Below are 18,641 nucleotides of genomic sequence, written 5' to 3' on the forward strand. Positions count from 1 at the left end.
TTAAAAGGCTTTTTTTTAAATGGTAATTTTCACAAATACTTTTGATAATTAAAAAAAGTTTAAATTATATAGTATATAACAAAAACTGTGTATTTTCCAAAACAAATTGGACAAAAATCACGCAGATGAGAGAACAACTTATCCCTGAATAACTGTAGTCATCCTATGCATATACAGACACAAAAGAAAAACCTGAGGTATAAAAGAACAGTGGATCAGTTAAAATGGAAATTGTGTTGTATTTGCCATAGAATTTTGATAAGGTTAATAAAAATAATAACTACTTGAGTGGTTCATTTTGCCAGCTCACAGTGACATTGCTATTCAAGACCCCAATTCAAGTGCTCTGAATCAAATTTTAACTACATATAATCAAAAGAGTTAAATCCAAAAGCTAAGTGCTGAAACAGAAGTGTTTTAGAGGAAAGTTAAAGCAAATTCCAAGTCTTTGTTCTTAGCATTCCTAGAAAATTACAATGCCCAGCAAAACCTTGCTAGGATTCCTTTTTCAGAGGCAATTCTGTAACACCAATACGTAAATGGCCTTTCTAGAACAAGGTGATTAGGCTGGACTAATAACTAAAAACTACATAATGGGGAATAAAAATAATAAGAAAAGGAAGACAGTTTTCTATCACTGCTGCTGGAAGTAAATGAATCTCCAAACACAACACTTCAAAGGAAAAACTACTCTGTCTTTATTTTCTTCCCATGATGTATGATGGAACCACAGGTGGACATATGTATGAATGCCCAGAATTCTGTATGGATGCAGACAAGGAGAAAAAAGTGGCAGACTTGGCCAGCACAAGCCAAGTCAAGAATGCAAAATGACTTAAAAAAGCAGTGTTTGGAAAAAACCCAACCAATAACCAAGAAGTATCACATCTGAGAGACTTCTCATAACACACAAAGCAAGGAGAAATGTGTGCCAGCACATGCATCTGTGCACACATCCATGTACCCACTGTTTACACAAGTACAACCACACTGAGCTCCCTCCCACAGCAATCTTATTTTTATTCTTTAATGACATTGTTTTCTTTAATTCAGGGTTTTCTTTAATCTAAAAGTACAATTAAAAATTCAAATGATAGACATATTTTGTTTTCTTGTGCAGAAAAGAAGCAGATATTTGGGATCTATTCATCATATACACTGCAATTCTTGATCAGGTTGGGATCTCTGTGGCTTTAAAAACTATGATGTTAGCTCTTAGGCTGAGATGGACTATTTTGGGTCTGTGCCACAGTACAGAAGGCAAACCAGTCGAGCCACACATTTTCCCCAGGAAGCTAAACAAAAATTTAATCCCTATTCCAGTATTTCTGTGAAGACCTGCAGAAAAAATTGGGTGCTAATCAGAACCCAGAGCTTGAACAGACTGAAACATGAGCAGTGCAAATGGCTACAGCCCTCAAAGAAATCCACTAGGCTTGGAGACAAAACACATTCCCATTCTACAGAATGTTATCATGGGTCTGAATCTCTGTAAGGATTTTAGTGGCTAAGAATAATTTGCATTCATGTGTATTTTTTATTACCTTTTAAGAGCACAATGTTAACTTGATAATAAAAAAACATGTAGTTTATACTCTGTGCAAGAAAGCCTCAGCAAAGAAATAGAATCTCTATTTCAAAAACTTCTTTTCAAAAGGGACTTGAAGTTTAGACTTTAGAAGCTCAGCAATGGAATTTCCTGTATTTGTGGGTTTGTTTACAGTGCAAAAAATTCTTCTATTATCTCAAGAAATATACTGCTTAATCAAAAGTATGTGAAAACAAGATTGTTTAGAATCAGTGATCATGGAATCATAAAGTAGTTTGGGATGGAAGGAACCTTTACAGGTCATATGGTTCCAACCCACCTGCAACAAACAGGGACAGCTTGCACTAGGTCAGGTTGCTTGGAGCCCTGTCCAAGCTGACCTTGAATGTTTCCTTGAATGTTTCCAGGGATGGGGCATCCATCACCTCTGTGGGCAACCTGTTCCTGTGTTTCACATAAGAAAATCTCTTCCTTATAAGTAATAATACTATTGAGTATTGAGAATTTTGACTATTGAGAATTTGCAAGGATCCAATTTCTCCCTAAAATTAGATACAGAATACTGAGGAACTACAGAATTTTTTATGACAGCCATGAGAGTGGTGCATTTATGAAAGCAGAAGACACTGAGACAACATGCAACATTTCAAAAAGCATAAAAGAGGATGATGAGAAGACTGGGAAAAACAGGCTTAGGCAGTAACAGTAATGATGCACCACTCCTCTGCTACTGCTACTTGGCTTTTGAATTATTCTATGAATGTGGGAGAATTATCAGCACTGTATGAACCTGAGCAGTTTGCTACATTTCAACCAGCAAGACAACAAGACAACTACCCTGCCCTTCCCTCCCCCTTCCCCATTTCCTTCCTATGATTCATCATTGCAAAGACATTCTTCAAAAATGTTTGTCTATATTAGGAATCCTTCTGCAGAAGTGAAGAGGTGAGAGTCAGCAAAATCTTGACAATAGCTCACTGGAACAAAGTCAGAAGAATTTATTCTGTGAAAGTTTGTTGAAAATAGACTTGATGAAAATGCTTGAAATACAGTTCCTATTGTACCAGGAGGTCAGATTTGAGTAAGTAGTTTGAAATCCAATGCAAGGGGAGAAGATTAATTTATTATTCTAATATATATCTTATGATTACTTACCAAAATGTATTATCTTTTTAATCAAATCATATAGAAGAGGTTGTAAAGAGCAGGAACTGGAAGCATTATTAAAAAAAATCTCCAAGTATTATCAGTGCCTTGGAGACAGGTTTAAAAAAGGTAAGAACCATTTACCCCCACACAAAGGCTTTTTTTTTTTTTTTTAAATGTCTAAGAAGTCCTTCTGAGATAGCAGACTCTAATCAAAATTCTACTCTGGTAGAATAATAAAAACCTACCAAATTCTAACCTGAAATGCTACCTTTCTAGAAAGGACATAAAATATGTATCTTGACTCACCTCATGAGAATATGAAAATAAAGGAAGTAATTTCTTGGGAATACATCTATTTTTTGTTGCAGCATATGCTCCTAAGTAGCCAATAAATTCTTAGCAAAGAAAGGGATTTTTAAATTTTATTTTGGAACAGCTCAACCAGAAGGTTTTGACCAAAGACACTTTCACATTAGAGAGCTAATTCTTATTCTCAGCATATTTTTTCTCAAACCTTTTAACTTCTCTTCTTCCTTTTCCCTCACCCGGACCAAGACTCTTTCAAGCATCATACCACCTTCCACCATATTATTTAGTAGAAAAACCTTTAGAAACACATCAAACCACTTGACAAAACAGTGTGTCTAGAAATTCAAGCTACATGAAGAACAGTGGAATGTCAGTCATTCCAGGCAGATCAGGCAGTAGAGCTAGAACTCAAAAACCTAATACCACCAACTGAAAAATAGTTTAGACAAGCTCGACAGAAGGCTTTGCTTTACTGAGAGACTACAGATAATCAGAAAATTATTTTAGTCAAAAGACCTGCTGAAAGGTGACTTGTACACAAATCCACATACCCATGGATAAACTCCAAGCATGCTCCATCACATTACATGCAGATACAAATGACTGGAGATTGTCTGGCTTGCTCTAGCAACAGTCATTTCACTGACTTGACTGAAAGTTTTACTACTATTTAAGTGATATTTTTAAATAGGAATTTTTAATGTCAGTTAATTCAATTTACTTCTCAAGCCTGAAAGGAAGTTAGATGATTAACTCTAAAAGAGATCCACTTTTATATTAAACTTGATAGGTATTATAAATAATAATGAATGACATAAAGTGAACCTTTCATGACACAGGTATGCAGAAAGCAACATCATGCCGTTGAAAGTATCACTGTACCACTGAATGTTCTGTACACAAGAGTCAGTGGGGCTTAGGGGGCTGTGGGTTCTGCTGATGACCCTATTTACTCTGGTTGGATGGCAGGGAAGAAGAAAAGAAGCATAAAAAGGTTAGGTATTACTGTGGCCTTGGCAGGTACTGCTGATATTGCAGTGATATCTGCATACAAGAATTCCAGAAGAGTTTGGTACTACATAGGATGAAGAAAACCACTCAGCAATAGAAACTATTATGGTAGCAGTATATTTTCCATCAGGAGCTGTTATATGACAGTGTTACTTACCATGTTTGTGTGGCACATAGAGAGCTATATAAAAAGGTTGTTATGTTCATGATCAGTCGTTAATGTGGAGGAAAAAAACTACTGTTTTACATTACCATAAAAATTGATAAAAGCAAATCTTCTAGCCACATGCCACCAATAACAAAGGTATTTGAAACAATTTGCATTTAAAAATACAAAGGTAGACAATCTAAGTGGTGTAATTTCCTTTGCTCTGTCTTCATTAACAGGTGTGGAAATCAGGGAGTACTGGTTCCAGCTATACTTGTGATGCAGACACCCCTGCAGGTGGGTGGGTTAGGATACAAATGCTCCTCATAAGAAGAGGATTAGGGTCATGATTGCCTATCACAGTTTAAAGCATTAGTTAGCTCAAGGCAATAACCGAGACAAGGATTCTGCTGAACTTACTCCCTTTCACAGCCGGTGAGAAACTCACAAATACCTGGCAAAACAGTCATTGCCACCCACCTTCTGTGGTGACTGGGAGAGAAATCTCCATGCAGGCTGCAGACTGGGCTTTCCTGAAGGGGGGCCTGCCGGGCCCTCGGCGGTTTGCTCTCGACACATCCGCACTGGAAAGGCGTTTGCCTGAGCCACAGCTCTGGGATGTTGGGCTTGTACAGTGACCGTTCACGTGATCTGGAAAGTGAATGCAACAAATGCTACATAAAGTGTCAGCTGCCAAGTTTCAGAATGGAGGAGGGATGCATGTTCTGATATTTGAGAATGGGTTAAATCGAATCTTCTGTGAATAACTACTGATTTGTTTTGCCAACCCATCACGTGTATGTAAAAAAACAACTCACCATATCTTCAAGGTATAGTTTGGAAAAACCCAAGGGCCATAGAACTGGTATGTGTCAGAGCTGCAGATCCCACAGCATTTCACTGCCCTGGGCACACAGGCATTTACCAAGGTACTGTAGGCAACACTGGCTCTCTGCTGTTGTGTCTCCTAAGAGATTCCAAGTCAATTTGAACGCTTTCTTTCCTTTTTGCTCTCGTAAGAACTGCAAGCATAATTTACTACAAGGTAGAATTCAGAGCTACACATCTTCCCTGCCTGACTCAAAGCTGCATGAAAGAGGCCACTATTTGAGATAATTACAAAAATAGCCATAATATTGCTAAGTATTTTATTCTTTCTATACCACATAGATTTATTTTACTTCTCAGGAAACTGACTGCTGAACAATTGATTTGTCTGCTACAGCTCTATAGAAATGAGGCCATGGTCAATCAGATGGTTGCTGTCTCATGGGGTGGGGAACAAAACATGCCTGCTTCAAACTCTTACTACATTTGTCTGTTCTTTGTTAACAGGTCTTTAAACCACAACATCCACTGAGCAGGGTTTGGATCAGAGTTTAGAATTGGACTGGACTGTAAAACATTAATGTGATATTTTTCTTCCTTTCATGCTGGGCAAGGCAATATAAGGAGAATTACTGACTACAATTTCCCCATCAATATGAAAGGATACACACCCAGGTATAACTGAATTATTTTTGGTCAGCAGGTTAAGTAAACAGCAGGTAACAAGCAAAACAAAAGTTCCGATTGATGCAGGCACAGTGAGTATTTTATTCAAAACTGTAAAAGCTCAACACTACAGGTAGGGACAATCTTGGGGGTTCTGCCTTAATTTTAAATGTCATGTTATTTATGTCTGAGAATTATCTTAGTCTTTAAGTGTCTGTATTTAAGTATCATATTCAGTCAACTCTCTTTGATTTATATTGTATCCAAGGAAAAGATGAATGTTCCTGTACTCAAATAAATTTATTTCTTGGTTACCACGCCATGATAGCACCAGTGTACATTATGAAAAGCTATTTCTATCTTCACTCAATATTCTGGTCCTATACTGAATACAGTGTATAGTGTGGTACACGAAGTCTTTGAATGTGCAAGTCATGTGAAAACAGTTCACTCTTAATGAACAAAAGTGGAAAAAAATGTTCAGAATTATAGATTAGAAAGCTATTTAGTATCTGTACTGCAACAAAATAGCTCTGTAGGAGACACAACTTCTATGATTCTTGTAATTTTTCCTTAATACATGGCTATTAACTGAGCTAACAGCAGATATAAAACTGATGTGGATGACTCATTCCATTTTTAGTTAGGAAATTTTCCAAAATTTGCTGGAACTGTCTGTATATTTCAGCAGAAAGTCCTTTGAGATCGGGGGCTTTGTTCAAGGACACAGGCTGACTGTTCAACCTCAGCAACAGATACATCCTCACCCAGCTGCTTCCTTTCTTCAAAATTCAGTTTGTGGGAAGGTGTTTCAGCATGATATCTAATTATCTCCAGGGGGAATCCTAGGAAGTGGTGAGGAACATAACAGAGTGAAAAAATCATATTCTATAGAAACATCAACATTTGTGAGTCCTATGTCCTGATCACTGTACAGAACGGCCACAACACATCCAAACCCCTGTTCACTATGCCAGTGAACAGTTTGAGAGAAATGCTGCTATGTTTCTCTAAGTATGCTGGCTTCTCTCAGTTACCTTCAAAGGCACACATGGAATCATCATTAGGATCTGGGCACCTAAATACCTTTAACTGTTTTGATAAAGATTTTTTGAATAAACAAAGCCAGTTCCTGGGAAGAAAAAAAACCCCACAAACCAAAAAATCAGGCCTCATCCTAGAAGTTGTAGGGCTATCCCTTCAAATACTGAAGTTGGTGAAATATTAGTGGGTGCTATAACATTGAGCAGAAGAGGGATTTTAGGGATCAGCTACAATCTGTATTTTAACACTGTTCTGTTCCTCTGATACTTTCAAAAACATATACAAGAAGAAATGCAGGTCTTCAAACCTTAGTAAAAACACAGCCATTTTACAAAGATAATAAAGGAAACATGACTGCAGTTTTTTTTTGTGGAAAAACTGAAAAGAATCCAGCAGATAAAGACCACTCAAATCTATGAGAAAATTCTATGTGTGTATTTAAAAATTAACTTCTCACATTTTTTTAATGCTATAAGCTCTGTGATACACAACAATTCTAAAGAAAGCTCATATACTGTTTAAGAAAGGGTTCCTTACTGCGTAGTCTGAAAAAAGATGAGGCGTGCAAGAAAAGTGACAAGAAAAAAAAATGCACTACTTTTTTACAATGTACTTTCTAAGGGAGAATGAGAATGCCCAAGCTCTCAGCCTTTCAGAACCACTGCAATGATTTACTACCCCTCTGAGGCCTGAGTCACCTGATTCTCCTTTACCATGACAAATGTCTCCCAAGCACCCCAAAGAACACGTACAGGAGGCTTGTAAAAACACAACTCTTTTCCAGCTTTGTTTGATTTGTAAGGAAAAACAACATTTTAACTTTTGTCCTTGCTGGATTATTGCTTTTGTAACAGGGTCACTGGGGCTTTTCTCAACTCAGAAATATTAATTGATATGGAGCATTAGTTGATATCAGGGACATTACTTTTGTACTTAAGCAGCAATGCACAGATTGCTCTGACTATTCACACTGTAGTGCAACAGCTCCTCACCCTCTCTTTTTTCTGGACGAGGCAAAGAAGAGTTGTTGGTGAAGAAAACACTGCACAAAATAACCCTTCTCTTTTCCATTGCATTTGCCATCACCTCCCTTGCTATGGGTGCTGCTGCCCATGAGGTGAAGGGAATTAGAATTATCCTCTCCAGTGCTCCTGGATCCCCTCAGCCAGTCCTACACTAATGCCATATATTTGGGCATCAGGGTTTAGTGGAGCTTACCCTTGAAGCAGTCTCCAAACTGTTTAAGAGCTATTCCACTATGCCAGGGGACTTCTCTACTCCCTGTGGATAGTGAACTAAATGGTCAGGGCTCAGTTTGTAGCTATTCTGATCATTAATTAAAAATTAAGGGCTGATGCAAGCCATTGGAAATAATCATAGGCAATTACCTCTTTAGTCCATTTAATACTAATTTAACTGTATTGGTTTAATAAAGCAGCAGTACATCATTGTATACATGATGTATTAAAAATATATAAAAGTTCATGACATTAAATTCTGTAATGTTCTCCTGTTCTCATGTGCTGCTTCTACAGAGCAGTTCATGGTTGTTTGCCTTTGTCTTGGCCCATGGAATTAAAAATGCTTACCCATATGAATTTAAAATGCTTAATCTATCCCCATTACCAAACACTAGAACCATTCAGTGCCCTGTGCACCCCACAAATCGCTTTAAAAAGGAAAGAGAATGGTGCTGGATGTAAGGCAAGAGTGTCACACAAAATACCAGCAGGATGATGAGAACAAGAGGAACTGAAGAAGTAATATCAGTTAATGTGAACCTGATGAAACTACTGAGAGATGTGATGTGCAACATGACAGCAGCAAACCTGCAAGGCAGCCTCAAATTAAGCCAAATTTTTTTGAGGCATGTTGCACAGGGATAATATTTTATATACACATGCTGATTTTAGTTTACATGCAATAACATGTAAATCCTACACAACCTGCCTGATTACAAATACGGAACTTTTAAACAACTTGGTGACCTCTACAAAAAAGCAAAAGAGCCCAACAATTTACCAGCAAAAAAGATGAACACTTCTTAAAGCCAAATGTAATGAAAATGTCAGTAAGAAAGAAGCACTCATTTGCAGTTAGTGCCTAGCAATTTTTTACACTAGACACAAAAAATCAGGAAAGAATATGAGCAACCAGTTCCTTCAGTTCTAACAAGGATAAATTCAAACAGAAAAACTAGCTGAAAACCTTCTTAACTAATGATTTGAGAGAGGCTGAGACAAAGGAATATAAATATCCATAATTAGAAGCATTATAATATCATCTTAAGTTGTAAGGAAGTAATCAATAAAAGAGAAGACAAGAACACAAAGAGAACCAGAGAAATGCTTTAATATGGAACAGAAAGAACCTGAAAAATAAGTCTCAGAGAATCTTCTCAACAACTGTTGAAGAATACAGTCTTTACTCTTTCAGTGAAGAAAAATCCATCTGTTTCCACTGGGGGATTTTTTGTGTATTACCAATAAATTAGATTTTGATTAATGATTATGGTGGCGACTAACCTTTATTTTTACACAGCAAATGAGATACACATTTGAATTAAGAAAAAAATGTAATCTCAAAATTGTCCCCAAAAACAGTTTTAGGTTTGCCTGTAAATAGTAAAAATTAATGCAATAGAGTGAATATTCATTACTGAGAACAAAGACTGATGCCATAAAATTTAAGAATTTTAAGAAATTTATTAAAAAGAAATTTCCTTAAAAAGTCCAAAGCACAAGTTTCCTTTGGTGCAGTTCTGTCAGCCAGGCAGGAGAGAAGGTGAAAGCCCTGGCAGATGAGGTTAATACAGATGCACTACCAACAAAAATGTGCATTTGATATCAAGTCTTCATCAGTTTGAAGAAGAAGGAAGAGTTGCCCTAATGACATGCTGGTAGAATATTTAGGTCCACTATAATATGCTGTCACTGTAACATACTGTCTGCATATTATAATGCAATTCTGCCTATGCTAACAAAAACCTATCGTACATTTTGCTCTAAAATCACCATGTTTTTTGAAAGCAGGATGAATAGATGTATTTGTCAGAGAAACAAAATACTGTGAAGTGGATGAAAACATTAAGTGCATTGTCAGACCACTGTCAGATTCTCTTTTTAAACTACTATTTTTTTTTTTGGCCTGAAATTGTGAAAAAAAAAGAAAAATACAAAATAAACACTCTCCAAATTAAAAACATTGAGAATACATTATCATATGTCATAACATCACCTCTACATTATCATATCTGAAAAGATAAAACCTGGCAGTGCAAACCTACAAGCAAATCCAGCTTTGCTCCCGAAGACCTGGGGGAAAATTTTGGACTACTTGGATCTAACTCTGCCCCTCAGATTCATCTGCTGAATTTCTAGTGATCATGTAACGCCACACTACTGAACTGTCTCAAAAAGTACACAGCACTCAGTGTGCCTCCACAGAATAATCCAACAAAAAATGGTTGCTATGCTTTGTGCAATAAACAGGAAAACAGAAGACAGAAAACCTGTTTGAATTCTGAAACAAAAGCATGAAACGTGATAAATCCTGAGCTGCACAGAACACAACACTGAAACATGCAAGCAGAGTGAATGGACCACAAGACCACCTGGATATCAATAACTTGTCCTGAGCACCCCTTAGTGTAGCACTGCACCTGCATTTTCACCATGGAAAAAACTGGCATTCATTCTCTGTTTTTAAAAATGAAAAATGTTACAACCTGAGAGGTGAACAGAGACCCCAGAATGGAAGAATAGCCTGTGTATGTCTGCAGTGTTTGAAAGGAGTGGAAAATGACTTACCTTTGAAGACCTCAATAAAGAACTCTTCTTTATGTAAAACCAAAGAACTTGGGAACAGTGAGTACCTGTTACAGTGGAGGCTAGCAGGTGCATATAATTTTATTACCCATTCCTAAATGTATGATGATCTTTAATTGTTTTGTTTTTCTAGCTACCAAATTTCACTGCAATTCCTTTGTGATGAAATTTAACTGTATTACTGATAATCACTTTAGTTAGGACATTTTTTGTACAGTTTAAGGCACTTACCTTTCCTTTTAACTACTTTCTTGTAAAATTCTCATGTTTGTTTTTTTTCTCTTTTTCTGGTAGCATTAGAAGTTAGAACACAGCCCCTTTCTGCTCTGAAATCTAACCACAGAGCAATGTGCATTCTGCTATAATAACTGAATTATCTTGATGCTTTTTTAAAATTCTGGTTATTTGGACTGGTAGAGTACTAATATATTCATTAAATATGAAGTTCTCTTTTAAAAATGTTTGACTATAAACATTCTCCTACTTAAGGAAGGAAGAAACTGGTGCTGTCATACACCTGACCTTCAGAAGATTAAGAGACTTTTGTCCAGTAGGGTCTTCAATACAGAATATCAAAATCCAAGGCTCAAGATGTGAAATAGCTGAAAGACTAAAGGTTTAAAACCATTTCTGTAAAAGTGAAAGACTTTAGTCCAGCTCACAATGTTTTGCACCTTCATAGTGACCAAACTTGAAGCAGAAAAGGCAAAGCCCATCCTCCACTGACTCAGCAGGAGCATAGGCAGCCTCTTGAGGGGTGAAGTCCTTCCCTGGTATTTGGCATTTGCCAGACTGCAGATCAAGTGCTGTGAGAATTGTTTGGACACTGTCCTGACCTACCTGGTGTAGTCTGACCCGCTTTGAGCAGGATGGGGCTCTAGACAACCTAGACCTGGGGGGTCTAGAGGCCCCCTCCAACCTTGATTTTATGCTGTGAGTCTACCTAGAAGCAGAGCTCAGATGATTCCTCAGCTCAGATGGTACTTTCAGACTGAGAAGGGGACAGAAAGTTCCTCTACCCTTCTGGAAGGAGACATACACTGGACAGTCCCTAAAATCCTTATCATGCAAAAATACAAATAATTTTCAATGTATATTGCCAAGCATTTAAAGAAAATCACTGGTACAGCTGGATGTCTGGATTGCCTTTTCTACAAAGTCATACCAAGGGGGAAAGCAACTCATATAGTTTCAAAATTTCTGAAATGTTCTTTAGCCTTATAAACAGAACTACAGATCCAGATAAATCAATACAGAATACTCCACCTAAAATCTACCAGTTTGTCCAATGCAGTAGTAAGCAAAAACAGATTAAAAACTTCAAAATTGTGTGAGTGCCTAATTTCTGCTGTAAATACTTTGAAAAATTAAAGCAAGAATTCCTATAACCCCTCTGCTCATTCTTAAAATGGAAACGAGGTTTCATTTATTCAGATACTGTTTTATAGGCTTGGGAGCATCCAGGAAGTGATGCTTCCTTGTCAATAAAATACAAAGGCATCAAATGGTGGTTATTTTCATATTATAACTATCACCAACACATAAATACATATATATATATATATATATATATAAATCAAACAGATTCCACAAACCTCATCCATAATGGACAAAATTAAATACAAACCCATAACCCCAGATTCTTAATTTTATCCTTAATCTTATCCTTGCAATTATGTTTTATGGAGCCAGCTTTCAGAATTTAAGTTTTTGGGCCTCTGCCTTAGAATGTTTTTTGAACCCCTGAAAGAAATGAGATTTGGTAATTTTTCTAGATTTTCACTGCTGTATAAAATGGAAGACATTACCTTGACTCATTCACTGCTTATAAGTATCTGCCAAAAGCATAGGAAAATATATTAAAATTTTGAAGATCACAGCTTAGTGATGAAAGAAAGAAAAAAAATATGTCGATTTATATTTGCATTTCCTTTTGTTCTTTCATTAATAAAGTCTAGGTGTTGGCATAATTCCTTACAGTCAAACCATCTGTTCACAGTAATTCTAGAAAAGTCAGCAGTTACTGACTCTCCCCCATCTTTAGCTATGGCTTCTGTCTGGTTCCCTGTGATCAGCTGGAACCTTTAAAAGCTTTTAGTGAAATGAGCAGAAATATTTTCTAAAAGGAAAAATACAAGGTGATGCTTGAAGTGGATGGTGAAGCAAAGTTAGAAAGTTCTCATTTCAAAGCAGTTCTATGTGTCTGGATCTATCTCAGACTCTCCACTTGATTAAATGAAATTAGGATTATACCCATAATTAGTTTCTGTGAAACACCTCAAGGAAACAAGGATGATCTGTTCAGAAGACTTTGGGAAACATTATTAGGTTTAAAAATAAAGATACTATTATTCAGAGCTGCCTCTGAAGGGTAATAGAGAAGCTGTACAGTCTATGCAGCAGCATTGCCACATCTTCCTTCTGGTCAACTCAGATAAACACTGGGTTGCTGTGACCTGCAGGAGCTAAACCTATCAAGAAGTTTCAGTGTATCCCTTCCTGTGCCACATCACTCATTTCTGTGTGGAGCTACAACATCCACAGGTAACAAGCGCTTCAGCAAGGAGAGATAATAACCACCACATCAAAATAAAAAGAAGCTGAAATCAACTTCAGTCATATAAAGGTCAAAGTGGAGTCCCAAAGCGCCTTTGGTCATGAAAATCCTGCTGAGGTTTAACAAGAACACCCTGAGTCATCAGATCACACATTATTCCCCTAAATGATAGCAAACTACTCCCCAAGCAATTTCCAGTACTGGCAACACCTCCACCTGAAATAGATTTAACTTCTACTTAACCTCTACTATTTACAATTCAAAGCAAAGTGAAAGCAAGGACATTCCACGAGGCAGATCATAAGAAGGGAGCGGAACTGTGAGCTGCCAAATGCTAATGTATGTCCCAATTAGCTGCAGTCGCTGCTGAGAGTGGGCGATGTATCAGCACTCTCTAAAAAGCTACGAGCCAGAGCCAATGGGATGCATGGACAATGTTTTACCATTTCAAAGTGGTGACCTGAATATCTTCACAAGAAGTGTGGGCCAAAAACTATTGTTAGCCCCTGAATATTCAGACTGTGGAGACAATCTCATGCCACAGCCAAATAATGGCTAAATTATCTCCAAGAGCTCTGACAGTGTGGCCAGGACATTTTGGAGCAGAAGTAACTGAAATGCGGTCATCACCTTTTCCAGGAATTCTCATCTAAATGTAGCTCCTTATATTGGGAAAGGGAAGCTCTTCCCAGCCTGTTGTAAAATAAGCAATCTATAATTCAGCAAGTTTTAATGGCTAGAATAATCGACAAGAGTATTTTCCCCTTCTAAAACAGTCATGAACGAGAGTTGAATTTTTTCAACTGAGTTTTTTAGTCCATTTTCTTTTCCTTTTCTAAACTTCTCTGTGCTGTTGATTATCCATGAGTATCTGCCAGTTTATACATTGAATGATGCTTCCACATGCTTCATCCTTAGCTTCTGGATAATCTGAGCACAGGACACCTGATTGCTGCAGCACTAACAACAAAGAGGATACTTTAGTGACAATTTGATCACACCTTTCAGTGCTTATGAAGCTTTTGGAATCAGTGGCATTCCACTAGTTTGAACTCGACCTTCTTAGGCTCATTTTATTTGATACCTAACTTGTTCTATACTATTAAAAAATAATGAATACAAGCAAATAAAGGAATGGTAGAAACATGACTACTCCAAATTCAAAACTATAGCCAGGATTACGCATTCCATTAATCTTCTAAGTTCCTCACATATGTCATATATTTAAAATGAATCATCATGCTTCCTACCGTTTCAGGTCAAATTTGTTTAACTTCTGGAGCTTTTTACCCTGCTCCCCAGTCCTTGAGGTTTCCTGGGCAGTTTTTAAATGTTTGTTTGGGGTTTGTAAAATATAAATCTGCCTGCAATTTGTCAGTATACTCTAGGCAAAGCTTACAATATTGTCCCACTCCCAGCATGATTACAGGAAGCCTGATAAGGTAACTTTTTCTCTGATATGCAGCATCTGATACTACACAATAAAGCTCTCACCAATTCTAATTACAATGGTATACTTCTTTCTTTTTCAAAATCCACTAAATCCAGTCTTTTGCCCATTAAGTTTATCTTTTGCTTGTCTTATGCTTCAGGATTTAAAGTTATTTAATGCTATGTGTCCTTCAAGGCAATGTATTTTTAATAATACTGATAAAAGAAGTTTGATCTGTAGAATATGGCTTAATCTTAAGTCTCATCCAGTGGCTATTTTGATACTCTAAGGTATTCACCTTCCCTCTTAATAGCTGCCCATTATTTTAGTGATAAATATCAATTTTACAGGTCCATAGCTACCTACTTCTTTCACCTTTTTGGAGTATTAGGAGCACTACGATTTTCCACTCCCAATTTTGTTTAGGTGTATTCCTCTACTCTTAGTTTCTCAAACTTATTTCAACTGAATCACTTTGTACTCTGAAACCCGCACAATTTGGATTGAATTTTCCAATGATTTTCCAACATTTATTTACTTAATCTTTACCAGAAGCAATTGACAGTTTTCCAAGTTCCTCAGTCATTTATAAAGTGAAAGACATATTTATACCCCTGACTTTTGCCTTGTAGAATAAGAGCTACCTTGGTTAATAGGTGCACATGATTCCCAGTGACAGAAATGAAGTTCAGCTGTCTTAGCCAAGGACATAATCCAACTTTAATACTTATCTCTAAAGGGACACTAAGTAATGAGGCATGGCTACTTGGCTTTTTCTGTCATCTTATGAGGGAAACTTCCCAAGAAAGCAAAACTAGAAAGAACTCCTTGAGACTGAGAACATTTAAAAAACAATTTTAAGAATTTTTTGTGTGAACCACACATTCCAATCCAAATACCAGGAACAATACTCTTTATGTGGACATGCTGTTGCATTATCTGCTCCAAGCAGTTTTAGGTTATTCAAGTTATAGAATTTTCATTTCAGGTTTTTTGAGTTGAAGTTTGTGCTCTCACTATGTACTTCCACTGAAATATTAAAGCAGAATTGAGAAAAAAGATTACAGCAAGATATGTATTTAACAGCTGGATGAGGTAAGTCTCAAGGAGAGGACTGAGACAAACGACTGATTTCCAATCTGACTCCTCAGACATTCAAAAACACCATAAAATACAGATGTTCAATTGTCTTATCACTGTTGTGGCACAATTCATACACCAAATAAAGAAAATAGACCAGCGCATGCATTGGGTATTATAGGCAGAATTCACCAACAACCAGCTTGGAAAAACTTCTGGAGCTTTTTTCAGAATAAAGTATTACACACACAGTGTGTAATGATTGGCAATATATGTCTACATGAAATAAATGAATATTAAACAAGCAAAATGCTGAGAGCTGCCAACAGAACTGTATGGGTTAATAGGTGGTTTTTAGAAAGCCTTTTCAGACAAAGCCTCTCAGGTTATTGTGTTATCTCATGAATCAGTTGGTAAAATGTTTTGCCAATGAATGTAAGGAAGTTTAAAGCTGTTGGCTTTCGCCTACCGTACCAAGATCAGTCTTAAGATCTGTTGGCAGACTTAACTTTCTTGATCCTTTAACTGAAACAACAGAAAAAGGAGAAAGGCAGTTGTTAATAAGTAAGAAAGAAAAAGGAGTGAGGGAAAACAACATGCCATCTTCTGGTTAAAATCATGTTGCAAATTTGTAGCACTTTTCTTTTAATCAGCATATAAAGGCAGAATAATGGTTTAAATATTTTCATTTACACCATTCAGCAAAATAAATGCAATTGAACAAAGTGGCACTGGGGAAAAAAAAATTACTCCAGCTGTCAAGGACTGAATGATGTTTTACACAGCTTTGGCTGTGTACTGCAATATCTTACCTTGTGCTGACAGGAATGATAAAAAACGAAACCACAAATGGGATTAAGGCAAATATTGCAAATGCCGGCTATGCAGCATATCACAAATATTTAAACACCTGCAAACCAATTTAATAAGAGGGTGCAATGAAATGATGAGATCTGATGACATCACACCTCAATTTGAAAAAGAGAGGGCATATTGTAGAGGTTATGGGGCCAGAACATACTGTAGTAATATTATGGAAAGGAAGACACATTGCACAGAAACGAAATACAGCAGCTTCAGGACATAATGTGGTGTTATCTAGTCATCAAAATATTGCACTCAATTTAGTGAAGGTTTAATTATTTGTTGTGTTCCAATTATGCAAGAAACTGGTAATTTTGCTTCTGTTCAAAAATGTTTTCATTTCCTCACACATGAGCACATTTTCAAACAATGAACACCAGAGAACTGAAATAAAGCATGTCTTGTAGCAGTCAAAATGGCATTGAATTTATCAGAAGAATGCCTTAAGAAATATTTTATTAATTATTCAGAAGACTTGAATTCCAATTTGGTTATTTAATTTTGTAATAATTATTTTTCTCACATGGTTTTCTGGCTTTTACCCCTTACCCATGCTGTTACTAGAAGGAACAATCAAATATTTGTCAACTATTATATTACTATTATTATACTTCTAAAGAACTAGTAAGTGTAGCACTGGTAAGTGCTACAGTGACAGGAATATATTAATATAAGGAACAAATTCATTGTAGTTTGTATTTAGTAATATTTTAGGTCAAAAGGATGCCCAGAACAGAAACTAAGTCACAAAATCCCTAAAAAAAAATTTCTGTTGTATTCTTTAGCAAAGCCTGCAATGTGGCAGAATTAAAACCAGCCAGCACCTATGTTAAATGTTTTTCTCTTCAGGGATGAGTAGGGGAAGCCACGAGGCTCTTAAGCAATATTTTGCTATCAGTAGAACCAGCACAGCCCTCCCAGCGACCCATCTGCAGAGGTAACTTTAATTCAGGACATGAAGGACTCATTCAGAAGAGGTCTCTCCAGATCAGCCTGACATCAAAAATACACACCCCTAACACTACTACATAAAAATTCTCTATTTTGGATACCAGGTGTTAGGCACCAACGTCCATTTTAGACACTTACACAAGGAGCAGTTTGATTTTCAGAACAGCCTTTAAAAACCCATTCCATTTATCTGAGCAGCTGTCAAATACTCTTTTAGACTGTGAATGGGAGGCTACTGCTCCAGAAAATCAGTGCTCTGCTATAAAGAAGCATCACTTGTGATATAATCTCTTTTTAGGGGAAGGACAACATCTGGCCTAACCAACCCTCTGAAAAAGGAAAAGCAATTCATAAGAAAAACTGTAGGACAATTTGCTAACAGATTAGGACTTAGAGTAGCTAAATTAGTGCTGTCATCACGCAGCTTTGAAAATTGGTAGTCTAACCTCTTCTATTTCTAGGTTACAGGTGTTTGTGTACAGCAGGAATTACGTGTCTTGGGTCGCATGCCACAGCTGTTCTCACATGGTGACACAGGTCTGAACTGCAAGAGCTCCCAGCTATTTGTGTGCAGGCTCATACAGCACACGCAAAGTTTGGACTTTCTGATTCCTCTGAGTCTGCTTGGCTTGGTTTGGGAGCTGCCATGTGATAACTGCACACCCTTCACGTGGCAGCTGGACACTGATGCACTAGGACACAGCATGGATCACTGTTGATAGACCCCATATTTGAGGGTAAAAACAACAGAAGCAGCTGGATGTTTTCATGCTTTACTGTGTTTAAGCTGTCTATATTAATTTTTTTAAACTAACTTTTAACTATTAATAATATCCACACTGTTCAGTTTCTGTAACCTGTTTTTAGTACCTAAATCATGAATTTTTTACTATATTTACATTTATTATAAAGAAGGATCATGCACATAAGCCTATCTTGCTGACAAAGAGCTTTTGAAAACCAGTTTTATTTGAGAATGGAGTCTATAAAGGTTTGAGAGGCCAGCAGAGTTGTCTGCTATCATTATTTGTTTATATTCACACTGGAGGCAGCCAGCAGAAATTGTGATGCCACAGCATAAGGCAAGACAGCCCCTACCCAAAAGAGCTTCAAGTGTTAAGAGTCAAATTATTCAGCTGTGGGATGAGGAAGAGTTCCCAGGTACAGTCTAGCAGCCAGCTAAGCTGAGCACGCAGGTCTTCTGACCTGATAACATCCTGCTCCAC

The 18,641-nt window shown here is 37.0% G+C and overlaps 1 protein-coding gene and 1 long non-coding RNA gene across 21 annotated transcripts in view; one reads left to right on the forward strand and one right to left on the reverse strand.

Annotated features, from left to right (window-relative positions):
- STXBP5L (syntaxin binding protein 5L) overlaps positions 1-18,641 on the reverse strand; it is a 183,463-nt gene that overhangs the window by 17,150 nt on the left and 147,672 nt on the right. For 10 of the 20 annotated variants that reach the window (XM_086884036.1, XM_086884037.1, XM_086884030.1 and 7 more), the window contains one exon: positions 4,647-4,817. The exons of 4 other annotated variants lie outside the window; for them this stretch is intronic. In XM_086884036.1, the coding sequence (XP_086740162.1) occupies positions 4,647-4,817 (171 nt within the window). Of the gene's footprint in view, positions 1-4,646; positions 4,818-16,074; positions 16,126-18,641 lie in introns of all 20 variants that reach the window. 6 more of the 20 variants (XM_086884033.1, XM_086884047.1, XM_086884034.1 and 3 more) reach the window with 2 other exon arrangements.
- On the forward strand, positions 977-5,978 carry LOC147654327 (uncharacterized). Its single transcript, XR_015285387.1, has 2 exons — positions 977-4,463; positions 5,502-5,978. It is a non-coding gene; the product is annotated as an uncharacterized LOC147654327 (long non-coding RNA).

Source organism: Cyanistes caeruleus, chromosome 3 (assembly GCF_971803275.1).
Source record: "Cyanistes caeruleus chromosome 3, bCyaCae1.hap1.1, whole genome shotgun sequence".
In the NCBI taxonomy this organism is placed as follows: Eukaryota; Metazoa; Chordata; class Aves; order Passeriformes; family Paridae; genus Cyanistes; species Cyanistes caeruleus.